General features: G+C 37.1%; 1 protein-coding gene across 1 annotated transcript in view; it reads right to left on the bottom strand.

The window, feature by feature from the left end:
* The window catches only part of Cnst (consortin, connexin sorting protein), a 97,385-nt gene that overhangs the window by 47,666 nt on the left and 34,373 nt on the right, over window positions 1-15,346 (bottom strand). Inside the window, exon 2 of the mRNA XM_077802369.1 lies at window positions 10,548-10,977. Coding sequence (XP_077658495.1) covers window positions 10,548-10,926 — 379 coding nt within the window. The 5' untranslated portion in view covers window positions 10,927-10,977. The remainder of the gene's footprint in view (window positions 1-10,547; window positions 10,978-15,346) is intronic.

Genomic DNA, 15,346 nt, shown 5'->3' with positions numbered 1-15,346 from the left:
ACCATCCCCACAATCAATTTTAGAATGTTTTCATTGCTCCCTAAAGAAATTCTTGCATTCTTTAGCTGTCACCTCCAATCCTTTATTGCCCCCAACCTCCCTAGCCCTTATGCAACCAATAATCTATTTTTTGTCTGTATGAATTTGCCTCTTCTGGATATTGCATACATCTGGCTTTTTTCACTAAGCATAATGTTTTCAAGGTTCATCAGCCCTGTTATAGCATATCTTCCTATATTATTATTTTTTAAATATTTTTAGTTCTCAATGAACCTTTATTTTATTATATGCGGTGCTGAGAATAGAATCCAGTGCTTTGCACATGCTAGGCAAGCACTCTACCACTGAGCTATGACACCAGCCCTTCCTACATTATTTTTTTTTTTTAAAGAGAGAGTGAGAGAGGAGAGAGAATTTTTAATATTTATTTTTTAGTTCTCGGCGGACACAACATCTTTGTTGGTATGTGGTGCTGAGGATCGAACCCGGGCCGCACGCATGCCAGGCGAGCGCGCTACCGCTGAGCCACATCCCCAGGCCCCCTTCCTACATTATTTTTACTACCAAATAATATTCTACTGTAGGCATAAACCTTCTCTATCTGCTTTTGTATGGCTTTATTTTTCAAATGCTCATTCATATGTCAAATTAGAGAATCAGGTGTATATAATAATTTTGTTTGAAAAGGAACTTTTAAGGGCTGGGGTTGTGGCTCAGCAGTAGAGCGCTCGCCTCACATGTGTGAGACCCAGGTTCGATCCTCAGCACCACATAAAAATAAATAAACAAAATAAAGATATTGTGCCCTCTATAACTAAAAAAAGTATGTGTATATATATATATATATATATATATATATGAAAAGAAACTTTTAATTAGTTGTAGTTTTGACCCTATAAGTGATGCTTAGAAGGGTTTTTATCTTGTTGTTTTGTTATGCTTTTAAACAAATGAAGATAAGACATTGATTCTTTGCAGGGATCATGATCCAGCAAAAGGAGATTATTTGGAAAGTACTGACATTGAAAAGTCTGCCTCTAACAGTACAGAATTGAGAGAAGGCCAATTTCCCTAAACATCCCATCTAAATGTATGTTTCCCTTAAGCTTTCATTAAGTTGAGTTCTATGAAATCAATAAGAAAGTATTCTTAAGTATGGTCTACAAAATATTCCTTTACCTTAAGTAGATATTCATCCATTGATTCATCTATGTTTATAGTAACTACACTTAAATGAAGATGCTGATGTAAATTTTTTTCTTTTTTTAAAAGGGGATTGAACCTAGGGCCTCACATGAGCACTCTATCACTGAGCTACATCCCTGGCCCTTTTTATATTTATTTTGATACAAGGTCTCACTAACTTACTCACTTGTTTTGCACCTGTCTCAGTCTCCCAAGTAGCTGGGATTACAGATGTGGATCAATGTGTCAGGCTGAAATGTAAGTTTCTTAATTTTTCTTCATATATAATATCATAATACTTTAAAAAATGCACATCTTATTCCTGGGACTTGATGGAGAATGGTGGTTTCAGGACACAATTTGAAAGACTGGACTGATAGTATTTCAGTAATTATTCAGTAATTTTTAAACCTTATCTCTATGCAGATATTGAATTTTAAGAGCATGATAGAAATATTGGAAAAATAACTACACAAGGAGTAGAAAACTGCCTCCCTGGCCTGTCTGTACATACCATCATATCAGCTGACTCCCAACAGCAATCTCAGACCAAGGCACTCAGAAAAACAAAAAATAAAAACAAAACTTGAGTACAGAACTGCCTCTCAAAGGGCCCTTGCTACAATCTGAGATGCCGACATTCTCCTGGACAACTGTGGTGGGCAGGCTCTAAGATGGCCCTGGTGATCCTCTTGTCAATTCCATGTCTAAAGCTTTGAGTCCACTTACTTTTCTTCAGCCCCACAGCTACTCCCTCAGTACAGATTTCCTGTCTCCCTTGAAAACACCCTTAACTGGTTTCTTGGTTCTGATCTTAATTTGTTTCAATCTATTCTCCACATGGCAGATTAAGCAATCTTTCTAAAAAATGTGACTATGTCATTGTCTTGTTCAAACCTGTTGGTAAGGCTCAAATTGGCTATTTTAATACAAAAATAATATGATCAAGACCTTGTTAATCTCCGGAGCCTCAGTGTCTCTACAGCTCTACCCTCTACTACTTCTCCTTGAGTCTCCCTTTCCTTTTATTCTCCTCCAGCCAAGTGAATATTAACAGTTGCCGAAACATAGAATGTTCTCTCCTTGTCTTCTGTCCATGGTGTGCCTGTGACCTCTAATGATTTCACTCTTTATCCCTTTTTCTTTACTTAACTAGGATTTATTTGTTTTATCTCAGCCTAGATACTGATTCCTCCTAGAACCCTTTCATAATTCTCCTTTGACACAGTATTTCCATACACAAGTGCTTGCTCATCCCAGTTAAGACTCATCTTGCTAGACTACACTTGTTACTTGGCTCCCTCACTTTAGCAATTAAAACTGAAAGACAGGCTCATCATTGGTTTTATAGTGCTCAACATACATGCTCAATAAATATCTTTTGACTAACTAAGTAACCCTGTATGGTTCTACAAATAAAAAAAATATAATGAAGAATTTTTATAAAGTGAAGAACTATTAGGTAAAGTCATCACTAGTCTACATTAATTAAAATTGTTTTGAAGTGGGCAGAATAATAGCTATGAGAGATGATGGTGTCCCAATCCTCAGAACCTGTAAATATGTTATAATGCATTGCAAAAGGAAATTAAAGTAGTAGATGGATTTAAGATGGCAAATCAGCAGATCTTCAAAAAGAAAAATGATCCTGGACTATCTGGGTGGGCCCAACATAAACACAAGGGTCCTTAAACATGGAAGAGGGAGGCAGAATTGTCAGTCAGCCATGGTGATGTGATGTAAGAAGGACTCTCCAAACCATTGCTGGCCTTGGAGGAGGAAGGGCTCCATGAGTAGAGGAATGTGGGCAGCCTCTGCAAGGTGCAGAAGGCAAGGAAACAGATTCTTCTCTGGAGCCTCCAGAAAGAAATGCAGTTCTGCCATCAACTCGACTTTAGCCCAGTGACAGCCATGTTCCTGACCTTCAGAACTATAATAAATATGTGCTGTTTTAAGCCACTAAAATTGGGATAATTTGTTATGGTAGCAATAGAAAATGAATACATTTTAATATCAGAGTGTTTTTTCCCTGAAAGGAGTTTTGGCCAGTTGGCCTTAATGTATCTTCTGATTCTAAAATCATTTGACTATTTATGAATCCGGAATCCTTTTATTGTTTGTATGCATGGAAAAGCCCAAAAGGTAAATCAGGACTTCAGAATTTTAGAAGTAATATAGTCTGTAAGGAAGTTAAACTGTCCATTTACTTACCTAGTGAACATAATACATTACTATCCCCAAACCTCAAACATAGACCCAGTAGTTCTCTTATGGGGTCTTATCTAGGGGTTACACTTTTAAAATGTGAATATACTTAGTTAGGTTATGTACACTCCAATTGCAGTGATCTTCACCAGTTGTAGTGATCTCAATCCTGGTCATTACTGCCAAGATTAGATGTTACCCGACTGATTTCACTAGGCATTTGAATTTGGAGGCCAGTTACAAAGGATCTACTATGGTCAAAACCAGATATGTAAAATGCAAATATGCCTGGGGGTTTCATATATATGGCATACCAATTATTATTTTAGACATCAATTAACATGCCAGCAGGCATATCATACCCAATACTACCCTAGAGCAGGAAATACATATTTAGGAGTACACATTAGGGGAGAGGGATGGGGACAGGAAAGCCTGAAAAGAATATTAGAAAGATCCCAGAAGATATTTTCAGTACTAAGAAAAAAGACAAGATGGTTTTTAATGCCACTTAAAAATCATTTTGTGACACACATAATGATAACAAGTACCATTCAGAAGTAGCTGTGTTTTGCTGGGTATTTTACAAATTCCTTTATATACAGGATTGACATTTCATGAACAATCCTGCAAGATATGTAGAATCATCCCTTCTTACAAATAAGGAAGAAAATGAGTTCCTTTTTTAAGATTACATAGGTAGGAAAAGGCAGAGCCAAGATTCAAACAAGTCTTGGCTCTTCTAACTCATAAGTTTGACCTAAGGCCACAGATCCATTTATGAGGTTTGTCTCCCAGTAGCTTTATGACCTCCCTGTCAAATTGTGAGAAACTCTAGTGGAACAAGACAGGGCACCAAACTATGGCAAGTCAATCTGAAAGGGTCTTCCTTTCTTACTCTTCATGTGCTGTCTTTCTGTGGCTTCCTGCCATTTACTGAACTGTTTTGTTAAATGCTTATACACTATGGTAACTAGAGCTAAGTAAATAACTAATGTTGGTATGGCAACCATCAGACACTTAATCTGAACTTGACTCTTACAACCATTCAAAATTTATGGGCTACTGGTAGCCAGGGGCAAAGTAAAGGGAGGAATGAGGGATGATTGCTAATGGACACCGGTTTCTTCCCCCACCCCCTACAATTTTTTTATTGGTGCATTATAGTTGTACATAATGGTGGGATTTGTTGTTACATATTAGTACATGCACAGAATGTAACAATATAATTTGGCCAATTATCACTCCCCAGCACATGGTTTTTTTAAGAGGGGATAAAATGTTCTGGATTAGATAACGGTAATAGCTGTAGAAGCTTGTGACTACATTAAAATCACTAAATTGTACATTTTTTATTTGCTTGTTTTTTTCCAATTGTACACTTTTTTTTTTTTTGGAACTGGGGGTCGAACCCAGGGCTTTGCGAATGCAAGGCAGACGCTTTGCCACTGAGCTACATCCCAGCCCTCCAATTGTACACTTTTTAAAGGTGAAATTTAGCTGTGGTGATGCATGCCTATAATCCCAGCAATTCAAGAGGCTGAGGCAGGGGGATCACAATTTCAAAGCCAGTCTTACCAATTCAGCAAGACTCTAAGCAATTTAGCCAGACCCTGTCTCAAACTAAAATAAAAAAAGGGATTGTTGAGAGCTACAGCCAAAGGGGCCCCAGCAAACTTCCAGCTGCCAGCTGATGATTGGCTCACAGCGGCCCCAGCAACATCTAGCTGATTGGCTCCTCTGCGGTGATGTTCATTGTGCTGTTTCCCTGCCCTTCAGACTGCCAGCTGATGATTGGCTCACAGCGGCCCCAGCAACATCTAGCTGATTGGCTCCTCTGCGGTGATGTTCACTGGGCTGTTTCCCTGCCCTTCAGACTGCCAGCTGATGATTGGCTCACAGCTGCCCCAGCAACATCTAGCTTATTGGCTCCTCCACGGAGCTGCTCATTGGGCTGTTTCCCTGCCCTTTCAGACCACGGAGCTGCTCATTGGGGGACTTCTTTGGCTCCGCCCACACGACCCAGCCAATCGGCCTCAAGAGCAGGAGGATTGTGGGAGGTGGTGAGGTTTGTGTGGGGGAGAGGCTTGTGGAAGCCGGTGGTGGCAGTTGGGCTCTGAGGGTATTTTTTCCTGAGGAGCTGTTTTGCTTGGAGTTTGTAGTTCTAAAAATAAAGTTAGTTTCTTTTGACAAGTGGCTCCTGAATTGTGCCCAGCCAGACTGCGGCAGGGATGGGGATTAAAGTATTCCTGAGTTCAATTTTATGGTGTGTGGATTACATCTCAGTAAAAAAGAACTATAGGGCTGGAGTTGTAGCTCAGTGGTAGAGCGCTTGCCTTGCACGTGCAAGGCCCTGAGTTCGATCCTCACCACCACATAAAAATGTGAAATAAAGGCATTGTGTCCAACTACAACTAAAAAATAAATATTAAAAAAAGAACTATAGCTATAATCTAAGAATCAGGTATCCACAAATGTTGATAAACATATGAAGGAATTATAAATCAAAATCTTGCTGTTAGGAAAATAAATTTGTATAACTGGTTTAAAAACAGTTTGGGCCAGGTGAAGCAGTACACACCTATAATCCTAGTGACTCAGGAGCTCAGCCAGCTTCAGCAACTTAGTGAGAATGTTCAAAAAATAAATAAATAAATAAATAATAAAAAAGGCTGAAGATTAACTCAGTAGAAAAGCACCCCTGGGTTTGATCCCCAATACTAAGAGAGAAATGAGAATGGGCTGAGAATGTAGTGCTTGCCTAGCATGTGTGAGGCCCTGGGTTTAATTCCCAAAACAGAGAAGAGAGAGGAAGAGAAAGAGAGAGAGAGGGGAAGAGAGAGAGAGAGAGAGAGAGAGAGAGAGAGAGAGAGAGAGAGAGAGAGAGAGAAATATTGAATTTAAGATCCTCCAAATGACAAACATAAAGTTACAGCATTATCTAGTCATTCTATACATAACCAAGAAAAATAAAAACATCTGTCTACACAAAAACTTGTACACAAATATTCATAGAGGCATTGCTTATAATAGTCAAAAACAGAAGCAACTATTCACCCATATCAACTGATGAATGTATAAATGATACATTTATACATCATGCATATGGTATATCCATGCAATGGAACATTATTTGGTCATTAAAAAGAATTGATATATGTTAAAACATGGGTAAATAATAAAAAGAGTATGTTAAATGAAGCTAGTCACAAAGGACCATCTATTATGTGATTCCATTGATATAAAATTCCAGAGTAGGCAAATCTATAAAAAAAGTAAATTAGCAATTGGTGTAGGGCTGGATTGGCTCAAAGAAAATGAGAAACAACTGCTATGGGTACAGGGTTTCTTTACTGTAGTGAAGAAAAATACTAAAGTTGACCATGGTGATAATTGTACAGCTCGATAAATATACTAGAAATCATGAAAATGTACACTTTAAATGAGTAAATGTATGCATGTGAATTATACCTTAATAAAGCTGTCAAAAATTCATAGGCTAATTTCCATTAGTCTGTAAGATAATTTCTTACCTAAAGCTTTACCAATTTTATCTATAGTGAAAACTGCATGTAACACAGCTTGAATACCTGGTTAGTTGACTACATCTCTTAAAGGAGGGGGCGGGGGAGAAAAAGAAAGAAAAAAGCCCATAGTATAATGACAACTGGACTTCTCTGGGGATAAGTTCAAGATTTTAGCTGGTCTATATGGATACTGTCTCAGAAAACCTGAAGTAATGTTGCCCTATATATATTTTTCCAGTACTAGCCTTGGAATACAAAAATTAGAACAAATCAAACTAAGGGAGCATAACAGTAAATTAACTTATATTTCCATAAAAGTATTATAAGAATATCTACATACAAAAAATTTTTTTCTAGTTTAAAATTGAACATCATGGGCTGAGGATTTAGCTCAACTGGTAGAGTGCTTGCCACGTATGCACAAGGCCCTGGGTTCAATCCCCAGCACCATCAAAAAAAAAAAAATTGAGTGGGCTGGGGTTGTGGCTCAGCGATAGACCGCTCGCCTAGCATGTGTGAGGCCCTGGGTTTGATCCTCAGCAGCACATATAAATAAATAAATTAATTAAATTAAATTTAAAAAATTGAATATCATGTCTTATATGTCATGTCACATTTGAGAAGCTATTCTATTATTAGATAAGTACTCATCTACAAAATATTGAAACTTTACCTAGGATCTGAGAATTTATAGCAAAATGGGCAATAAGAGAGAGTAAATATCTAAAATTTTATGCATAAACTCTTTACATTGTTAGTATTTTTTAAAAATTTTCATTAGTTATGATGGACTTTTATTTATTTGTTTGTTTATATGTGGTGCTGAGACTCGAACCCAGTGTCTCACACATGCTAGGCAAGCATTCTACCACTGAGCTGTAATCCCAGCCTGGCCTGGCATTGTTAGTTTTTATTTTTATGTATGTATGTATGTATGTATGTATGTGTGTGTGTATGTATGTTTGTTTGTTTATTTATTTATTCATTCATTCATTTATTGGTGCTGGGGATTGAACCCAGGGCCTTGTGCATGCACGGCAAGCACTCTACCAACTGAACTGTATGGAAAACAAGTATGGAAGCAAGATGGAAAACACACTTAGGGAGCTTTTGTAGTACTCCAGTCAAAGGTAATGTTGAACTATGGCAGTGTAGATAGGACGAAAGAGACCAGCAATGTCACAGGGAAATACAGTCACCTGGACTTAGTGACTGGATACACACTGAGAGAGGATAAGCTTAGATGATCTTTCCAGGATGGGCCTGGCAAATAACTCTAAGGAGAGTTCCCCAGGCCAATTTAAAGGTTCTCTTTCCAGGTCCTTTCCAGTCAAAAAAGGGATGGTTCTATCCTCTAAATAATCCTTCCTTTCAGTTTAAAATTCTTTTGCCTATTTAACATGTTCTTTCATTTAATAACAAAATTTAAAAACCAAAATGTATCCCTTAAATAGAAAAAACAACAAAAGATACCCTCAAGGTGAGTCACCAAATTTTAAAGGAGTAGAGACTATACTCTCTCTGTTCAGAAATCTAAGAAATTTACAGCTTAGAAAGGAATTTTGTAGATTTGTGTGCATGAACATTATCATTATACAGAAGAGAACAAGGAAGTACAGGAGGGCTCAGTCTCACCAAGTGACCTAGGATTAGAAGTGCATCTTGAACTTAGATTTTACAATTCCTGATTCAGTTTTCTTACTCTCTCATTGTTTTTGTTTTGGTACTGGAGATTGAACTTAGGTACACTTTACAATTGAGCTACATCCCAGCCCTTTTCATTTTTTGAAACAGGGTCTTTCTAAATTGTCTAAGCTAATCTTGAATCTGGTAATCCTTCTGCCTCGGCCTCCAGAGTAGCTGGGATTACAGGCAAGTGCCTAGCTTCTTAATTCTCTTAAACTCACATTATATATTTGTGTCCTTTTATATATAAATATGACATATATAATTTTATATATAATAATTAAAAAATAAATTGTACAAAAACTACCCCTAAATTTTACATATATTTCAAATGATGGTGATTCTATACTTTCTCACAAGACAACGAATACTAACTTTAAATTATATAATCACACCAAGGGAAACAAATAAGGCCACTGAAGAGAGGAATAAAAAGACTCATAATCTTGAAGTTATGACTGATCCTTATACATATGCTGCTAGGTATCAGTTCTTAAACACATCACAAGATCAGATTAGAGAGGCAGTCAATCTGCCCTTGAATGATGGTTACAAAATAAATCCATTTATATACATATTTCACCATACACAATCTCTGTTAATCCTTAGGTCTATTAAGAAAATGCTTTTGTATCTCTTGTAAAAATAATCATTTTTTAAATTTTTTTTTGGTTTGGGGGGACATTGGGGATTGTACCCAGTTCAATTTTTATTGAGACAGGTCTCACTAAATTGCTCAGATTGGTTTCAAACTTGTGATCTTCTAACCTCATCCTCCTGAGGGGCTGGGATTACAGGGTATGTTCCACTGTGTCTGGCAAAAATTATCTTAAGTCTACTAAGAACACAAACGGATGTGAAAAGCCAAATTACTAGTTACATTAAAAAGTTATGAGGGCTGGGGTTGTGGCTCGGTGATACAGTGCTTGCTTGACATGTGTGAGGCACTTGGGTTCAATTCTCAGCACTGCATATAAATAAGTGAATAAAATAAAAGTCCATCAACAACTAAAAATATATATATTTTTAAAGGTTATGAACTCACCTTATTGAATAAGTAAAAACATACAAAAAAAAAAAAACAGGTTATGACAATACCTCTAATCAGCCAAAGAGGTACAAGATAACATAAGAGAAGACATTCCACTTTGTTCACTAGTACTTATGCAAAGACTGTTGCCTTGGGTAAAGAAGCAGTACACTGTTTAAAATTCTTTTGCCTACTTAACGTGGAAGGAGTCCCAGTCTAGGGCATACCAGCACTCTCCAGTCCTGCATATTTCTGATCAAAATAGCCAGAGGCTGCCTTTTTGTGAGGATACCCTGTGACTCAGACACAAAAATCCATAGTTTTAAACCTTAACTGCCAAACTAGTTAGAAAAATTGAGTTAATTTTGTTACCAAAAATATATAAATACACAATTAGAACCAGATAGCTTATTCAACATTAGTATGAGGAGTATGTTAATACATGTTCATATATATTATTCACCTATAGAATGAGATAAAAAAAAAAGATCCTATAAAGATCTTACGAGCATATAAATTCACAGGTGAGAGATCAAAGCCACAGTGATGGCAGAAAGAAATTATTAAGGCTTGTATTGGTAGAAAAGGATAATTTATAAAGGAACGAGATTATAGATAATGTACTTAGTATGAAAACGTACACAAAGAATGTCAATTTCAGCATGCTTACTACAGTAAAAGACTGGGAACAGCCATAAGGAAGAAGTTAAATAAATTATGACACACCTAAGTGATGGAACACTGTGGAGACATATCACATGCATGGAATACCACACAGCTGGATCAACATGTGCTGTTGTAAAAAAGCTCTGAAAATATTAAGAGAAGAAAAGCAATATGCAAGACAGTGTACACGGTATGTGATAGGGTTTATTTTCTTTAAAGAATAGTATAAATAATAACTTAAAAAATACCTGGTGGTATCTTCTTAACAGTTCCTCTTTTGGTTCTTGTACTTCTTTTTCCAGCTGCTCTTTTGTCCTTTTCAAAGAATGTCTGTTCATCTCTGGGGCCTTCACACAGAGTGTATTCTGAGTTCTCACATGCAGGCACCTCACAACTGGACATGAAGTTTTCATTATTATTGAGACTGTCCTGCTCAAACACTTCAGTTTTTCCCATTGCACTGTCACTGCTGGTCAGAAGCTCAGGCCCATCCCCATCAAGTTGATTTTCATTTTCATCAGACACAGAAGATAAGCATGTTACTCTGCTTTCCACGCTGTCACCAGGATGACATCCATCTTGTGGTTCCAATTGCAGATTATATGTAGGAGTGCCGCTGTCATCCATTAGCGCATCCTTTGTTGAACCGTTTAAAGTTTCATTAAAGTCCTTCCATGTCTACAAAGACAAAGAAAAAGAAACTATTTCATTTTCTATCCTCTGGTGATTCAAGATGATCTTTGATTTTCCTCTTCTCCCGAGCCATTTCACTGTGAATTAAGAGAAAAAAATTACTCAATTCATTTCATTTCTCCAATTGAAGCCCATCCCAATCTCACCTAGTTCTTGCTTCAATACAATTGGTTCTCAACCCTGGCTGCTCCTTACAATTACCTAAATTTATCCCAGACACTAAATCAGAGTCTCTAAGGACTGCACACACACTGATATATCTTTTTTAAGTTGTCTAAGTGATCCTAATGTGTATCAGGTTTGGACTGCTGACTCAGTGAAAAAAATTCCTGGCTAAATAGGTCATCTGCTAAAATCAGTCACTCATGTTATCCCTGGACACTTACTAGACAAGTGAAGGCTAGTTGTATAAGTCCTTCTTTGGTTAAACAGTAGCAATTTTTGCAAAAGTAAGCATTTAAAGATACAGTATTTATTATTAAAAAAATAGAAAAGGGGAAAATTCATGTAGTATATAGTCTCATTTATCAAGAGGTATTCTTTTTTTTTTTTAAAGAGAGAGTGAGAGAGGAGAGAGAGAGAGAATTTTTAATATTTATTTTTTTTTTAGTTCTCGGCGGACACAACATCTTTGTTGGTATGTGGTGCTGAGGATCGAACCCGGGCCGCACGCATGCCAGGCGAGCGCGCTACCGCTGAGCCACATCTCCAGCCCTATCAAGAGGTATTCTAACATGAACTTGCAGTTCAAATTACAGGGTCCTACTTGTATCTCCAAAAGACCCCACAGGTTACCTGCCAGGGGGGCCTGCCAGTGGAAGTAGAAAGCAGCTTTTGTAACCCCAAACAGAAACAATCACCTCTTCCTAAGTTTCCTACACACATCAGAAACTGTGTCAGGCACTTTACATACCTTATTTCTAGTCTTCAAAACAAGCCTATATAGTAGATAGCCATACTATATTTTAGATAAAGAATCTGAGGCTTAGAGAGGTAAAATGAGTTAAGACCATATTCCTGGAATGAAGTGGAAATGGATCTAAAAACCAGGTCTTTCTGATGTTGGAACCTTTGCAGTTCAGCATAATGGCCAACAGCAAAGGCAGACCTATGTTCAAATTCTGACTCTGTCATTAAACAAGCTTAGGCAAGTTACCTGGCATCTGCAAGCCTCAATTCCCTTGTTTGTAGAAGTGAAGAAGTGCAATACCTTCCTCAAGGTCATTTTTTACATAAGTAAAGCACTTAGTGGAGTGCTTGGTCCACAGTAAATGCTCAGTAAAATTACTGCTTCCCAATAAATCTCACATGTTGGCATTAAGCACTGCTGAGTTTACTCAAGAGGGTCCTGGCCTTCTGCAGGTTCAGAAATAGCTTTTCCAAAAACCCAGAAATGATCAGGTTTTTAATAAATGATCAAGTTTTAATAATTTGAGAAACTTAAAGTATTGATTTATCATGGGGATATTTCCTTTCATTCCTGGAACGTATAAATGCCTGTTCTAAATATCCTGTTTCAGATGACTAAGATATTTAGGAATTAGTGATTAAAATTTGTAAGTTGAGTATAAAAACTACAGATCATGTTTACAGCTTTGTTGAATGTCATATACCAGGTCCTGAGTTAAACTATTCAGATCAACAGTTTATTTAACTCTCAGAATTACCCTAGAAGATAGGTAATTCTAGTCCCATTATAGTGATAAAAAAACCAAGACTTATATCTTGTCAAATTATTCATAGAACGAGTTTAGAAATGGAATTTGGAGTAGTTATTATCTTGAGACCACATTCTTAATCTTTATAGTCTAAGGATATAAAGGAGCAAATAGTGAAAGAATATTTCACTTCAGCTGTGCTTTACCCTATAGCAGAAACTTTTCTAATGACCAAGAAGTTCAAGTCATTCTTCCCCAGAAAGTGCTGGATCCACACATTAGACCATTTGCAATGCACCTCACCTTCTTCTGTTGAGAAATTCTTGGTAGTGGTTGGGGAAAGGGAGTATATACTATGTAAATGAAGTGGCTATTCCCAGCAAAGTAGGTATTCCTTTCCATGGGCTTCAAGATATTTTGCCTCTGACTCTTTTATGATAACATAATTAGTTTAATTCTCAAAAGGAAATTTTATAAACTACTATCTAACATTGATTTTCATATTCTCTCCAAGGTATGCACATGCTGTAATCCTTCCTCCTTCCTTCCTTCCTTCCTTCCTTCCTTCCTTCCTTCCCTCCCTCCCTCCCTCCCTCCTTCCTTCCTTCCTTCCTTCCTTCCTTCCTTCCTTCCTTCCTTCCTTCCTTCCTTCCTTCTAGGAAGGAAGGTAGGACACCTATCAGTGCATCAAGAACTGGTTCAGTAGTCACTTACCCAATTTATCTTCTCTGATTTCCTATCCCCATGACCCATACAGTTCCCCTCTGAAAAGGGGAAATTCAGATTGTACATAAATTTCCATCAACATCCCTGTTCCTAGTCTGAGAGGAGAAGAGACCTATTGCACAGTATTTGGCTTCTATGGTTATTCTGATAACATTTACACATTTTATTAGAGTATCTTAATTAACAATAGATAAAAAAAATTTTAAGAGAAGGTCTTAACCAGGCTGATTTCAAACTCCTTGGCTCAAGTGATCCTCTTGCTTGGCCTCCCTGAGCAGTTGGAACTATAGAAACATACCACTGCTAGGCTAGGATAGTAGCTCAGTGATAGAGCGCTTGGCTAACGTGTGAGGCACTGGTTCGATTCTCAGCACCGCATATCAATCAATAAATCAATAAGTAAATAAAATAAAGTTCCAGCAAAAACTTACTTTCTCCACCCACCTCCCTCCCTCCCTCCCTTCCTTCCTTCCTTCCTTTTTGGGGGTACTGGAGATTGAACCATCTTGCATGTGCCAGGCAAGCACTCTTACCATTGAGTTACACTCCCAGACCTTTTTTGTATTTTCAGACAGGGTATTGCTAAATTGCCCATGTTGGCCTCAAACTCGTAATCCTCCTGTCTTAGCCTTCTGAGTTACTTGGATTATAGGAATGCAACATGGTACCTGGCTAAGATAAACTTATTGGAATTTCTAATCGGTAGTGTTCTACTGCTTTAGGAAATAGTTATAAATAAAATGTTATATTTGTCTCTTTCTCCTCATTCTTCTCTCCCTGTGCTACACCAACAATATTTTGATAGGCTGATCTTCTAGTACACATGCATCACTAAATTAAAATACTTGGGTAAAGCTAGATGCAGTGGCGCATGCCTGTAATCCCAGTGGCTTGGGAGACTGAGACAGGAAGATCACAAGTTCAAAGCCAGCCTCAGCAATATAATGAGGCCTTAAGCAACTCAGTGAGACCTTGTCTCTAAATAAAATACAAAGAAGGGTTGGGGATGTGGCTCATTGGTTAAGTACCTTTGAATTCAATCCCCAGTACCTCAAAGATAAATAAATAAATAAATAAATAAATAATACTTAGGCAAGAGAAAAATTATAAGGAGAAAGGGCCCCTGTTCAGTAACAGTATTTAAAAATATATGCTAACACTGCATGGGACCTGAGGGTTCTCAGTACAGTAGAGGTTGTATTCAAACTTATTTGCTCTATCTAAATAATATGGCTATTTTGCAAAAGTCCCTGTATCTAAACCAATTCCTACAAAAGAAACAGTGACACATTGTAACCACTGCTACAGCAGTGACTCTAACATATTTTGCCTTTTAAAAGCATGATAGTGAGTACTTCCCAAGTTTCCACACTCTTGTGGCAAAATAGCATTCCAAATATGTACACTGTATAAAAGCTATTTGACATGCTGGTTGTCTTCAGAATTCAAAGCAAACATATTCCAGTGAGGCTATAAAAAAGATGACAATCCATACAACTTTGAGAAAGATACATTAAATAAATAACTAAATTAACAGACCAAGAAAAAGAAATTTACAATTTGTTAAAAGCATAATCTCAGGGTTAGGGATGTGGCTTAGTGGTAGAGTGCTTGCCTAGCATTTAAGACCTTGGGTTCCATCCACAGGACCCATAAAAAACAAAACAAATAAGCAAAAAACAAGAAGCATAATCTGAATCCCAAATAGGATTTAGCTTTATTTTGTAATAAATGTGTGGTAAGACTAAACATCAGGTTTTACTAAAACTTTAATAATTAACATCCAAGAAGAGTTAAATGTATACTATCATTTATTTTATTGAAATGTTTTAAGGAGATTGTGAGTGCCATTTTTCCTGTAATCCATATAATCATTCCAAAACACTATTTTTTTTTTTTTTTTTTTTTTTACTTTTAACCAAGATCTTTCTTAAGAATTAAAACTGGGGTTAGGGGCTGTGCATGGTGGT

This window comes from Urocitellus parryii, chromosome 9, assembly GCF_045843805.1.
Source record: "Urocitellus parryii isolate mUroPar1 chromosome 9, mUroPar1.hap1, whole genome shotgun sequence".
Taxonomy (NCBI): Eukaryota; Metazoa; Chordata; class Mammalia; order Rodentia; family Sciuridae; genus Urocitellus; species Urocitellus parryii.
This window is presented reverse-complemented; position numbering and strand designations above follow the sequence as displayed.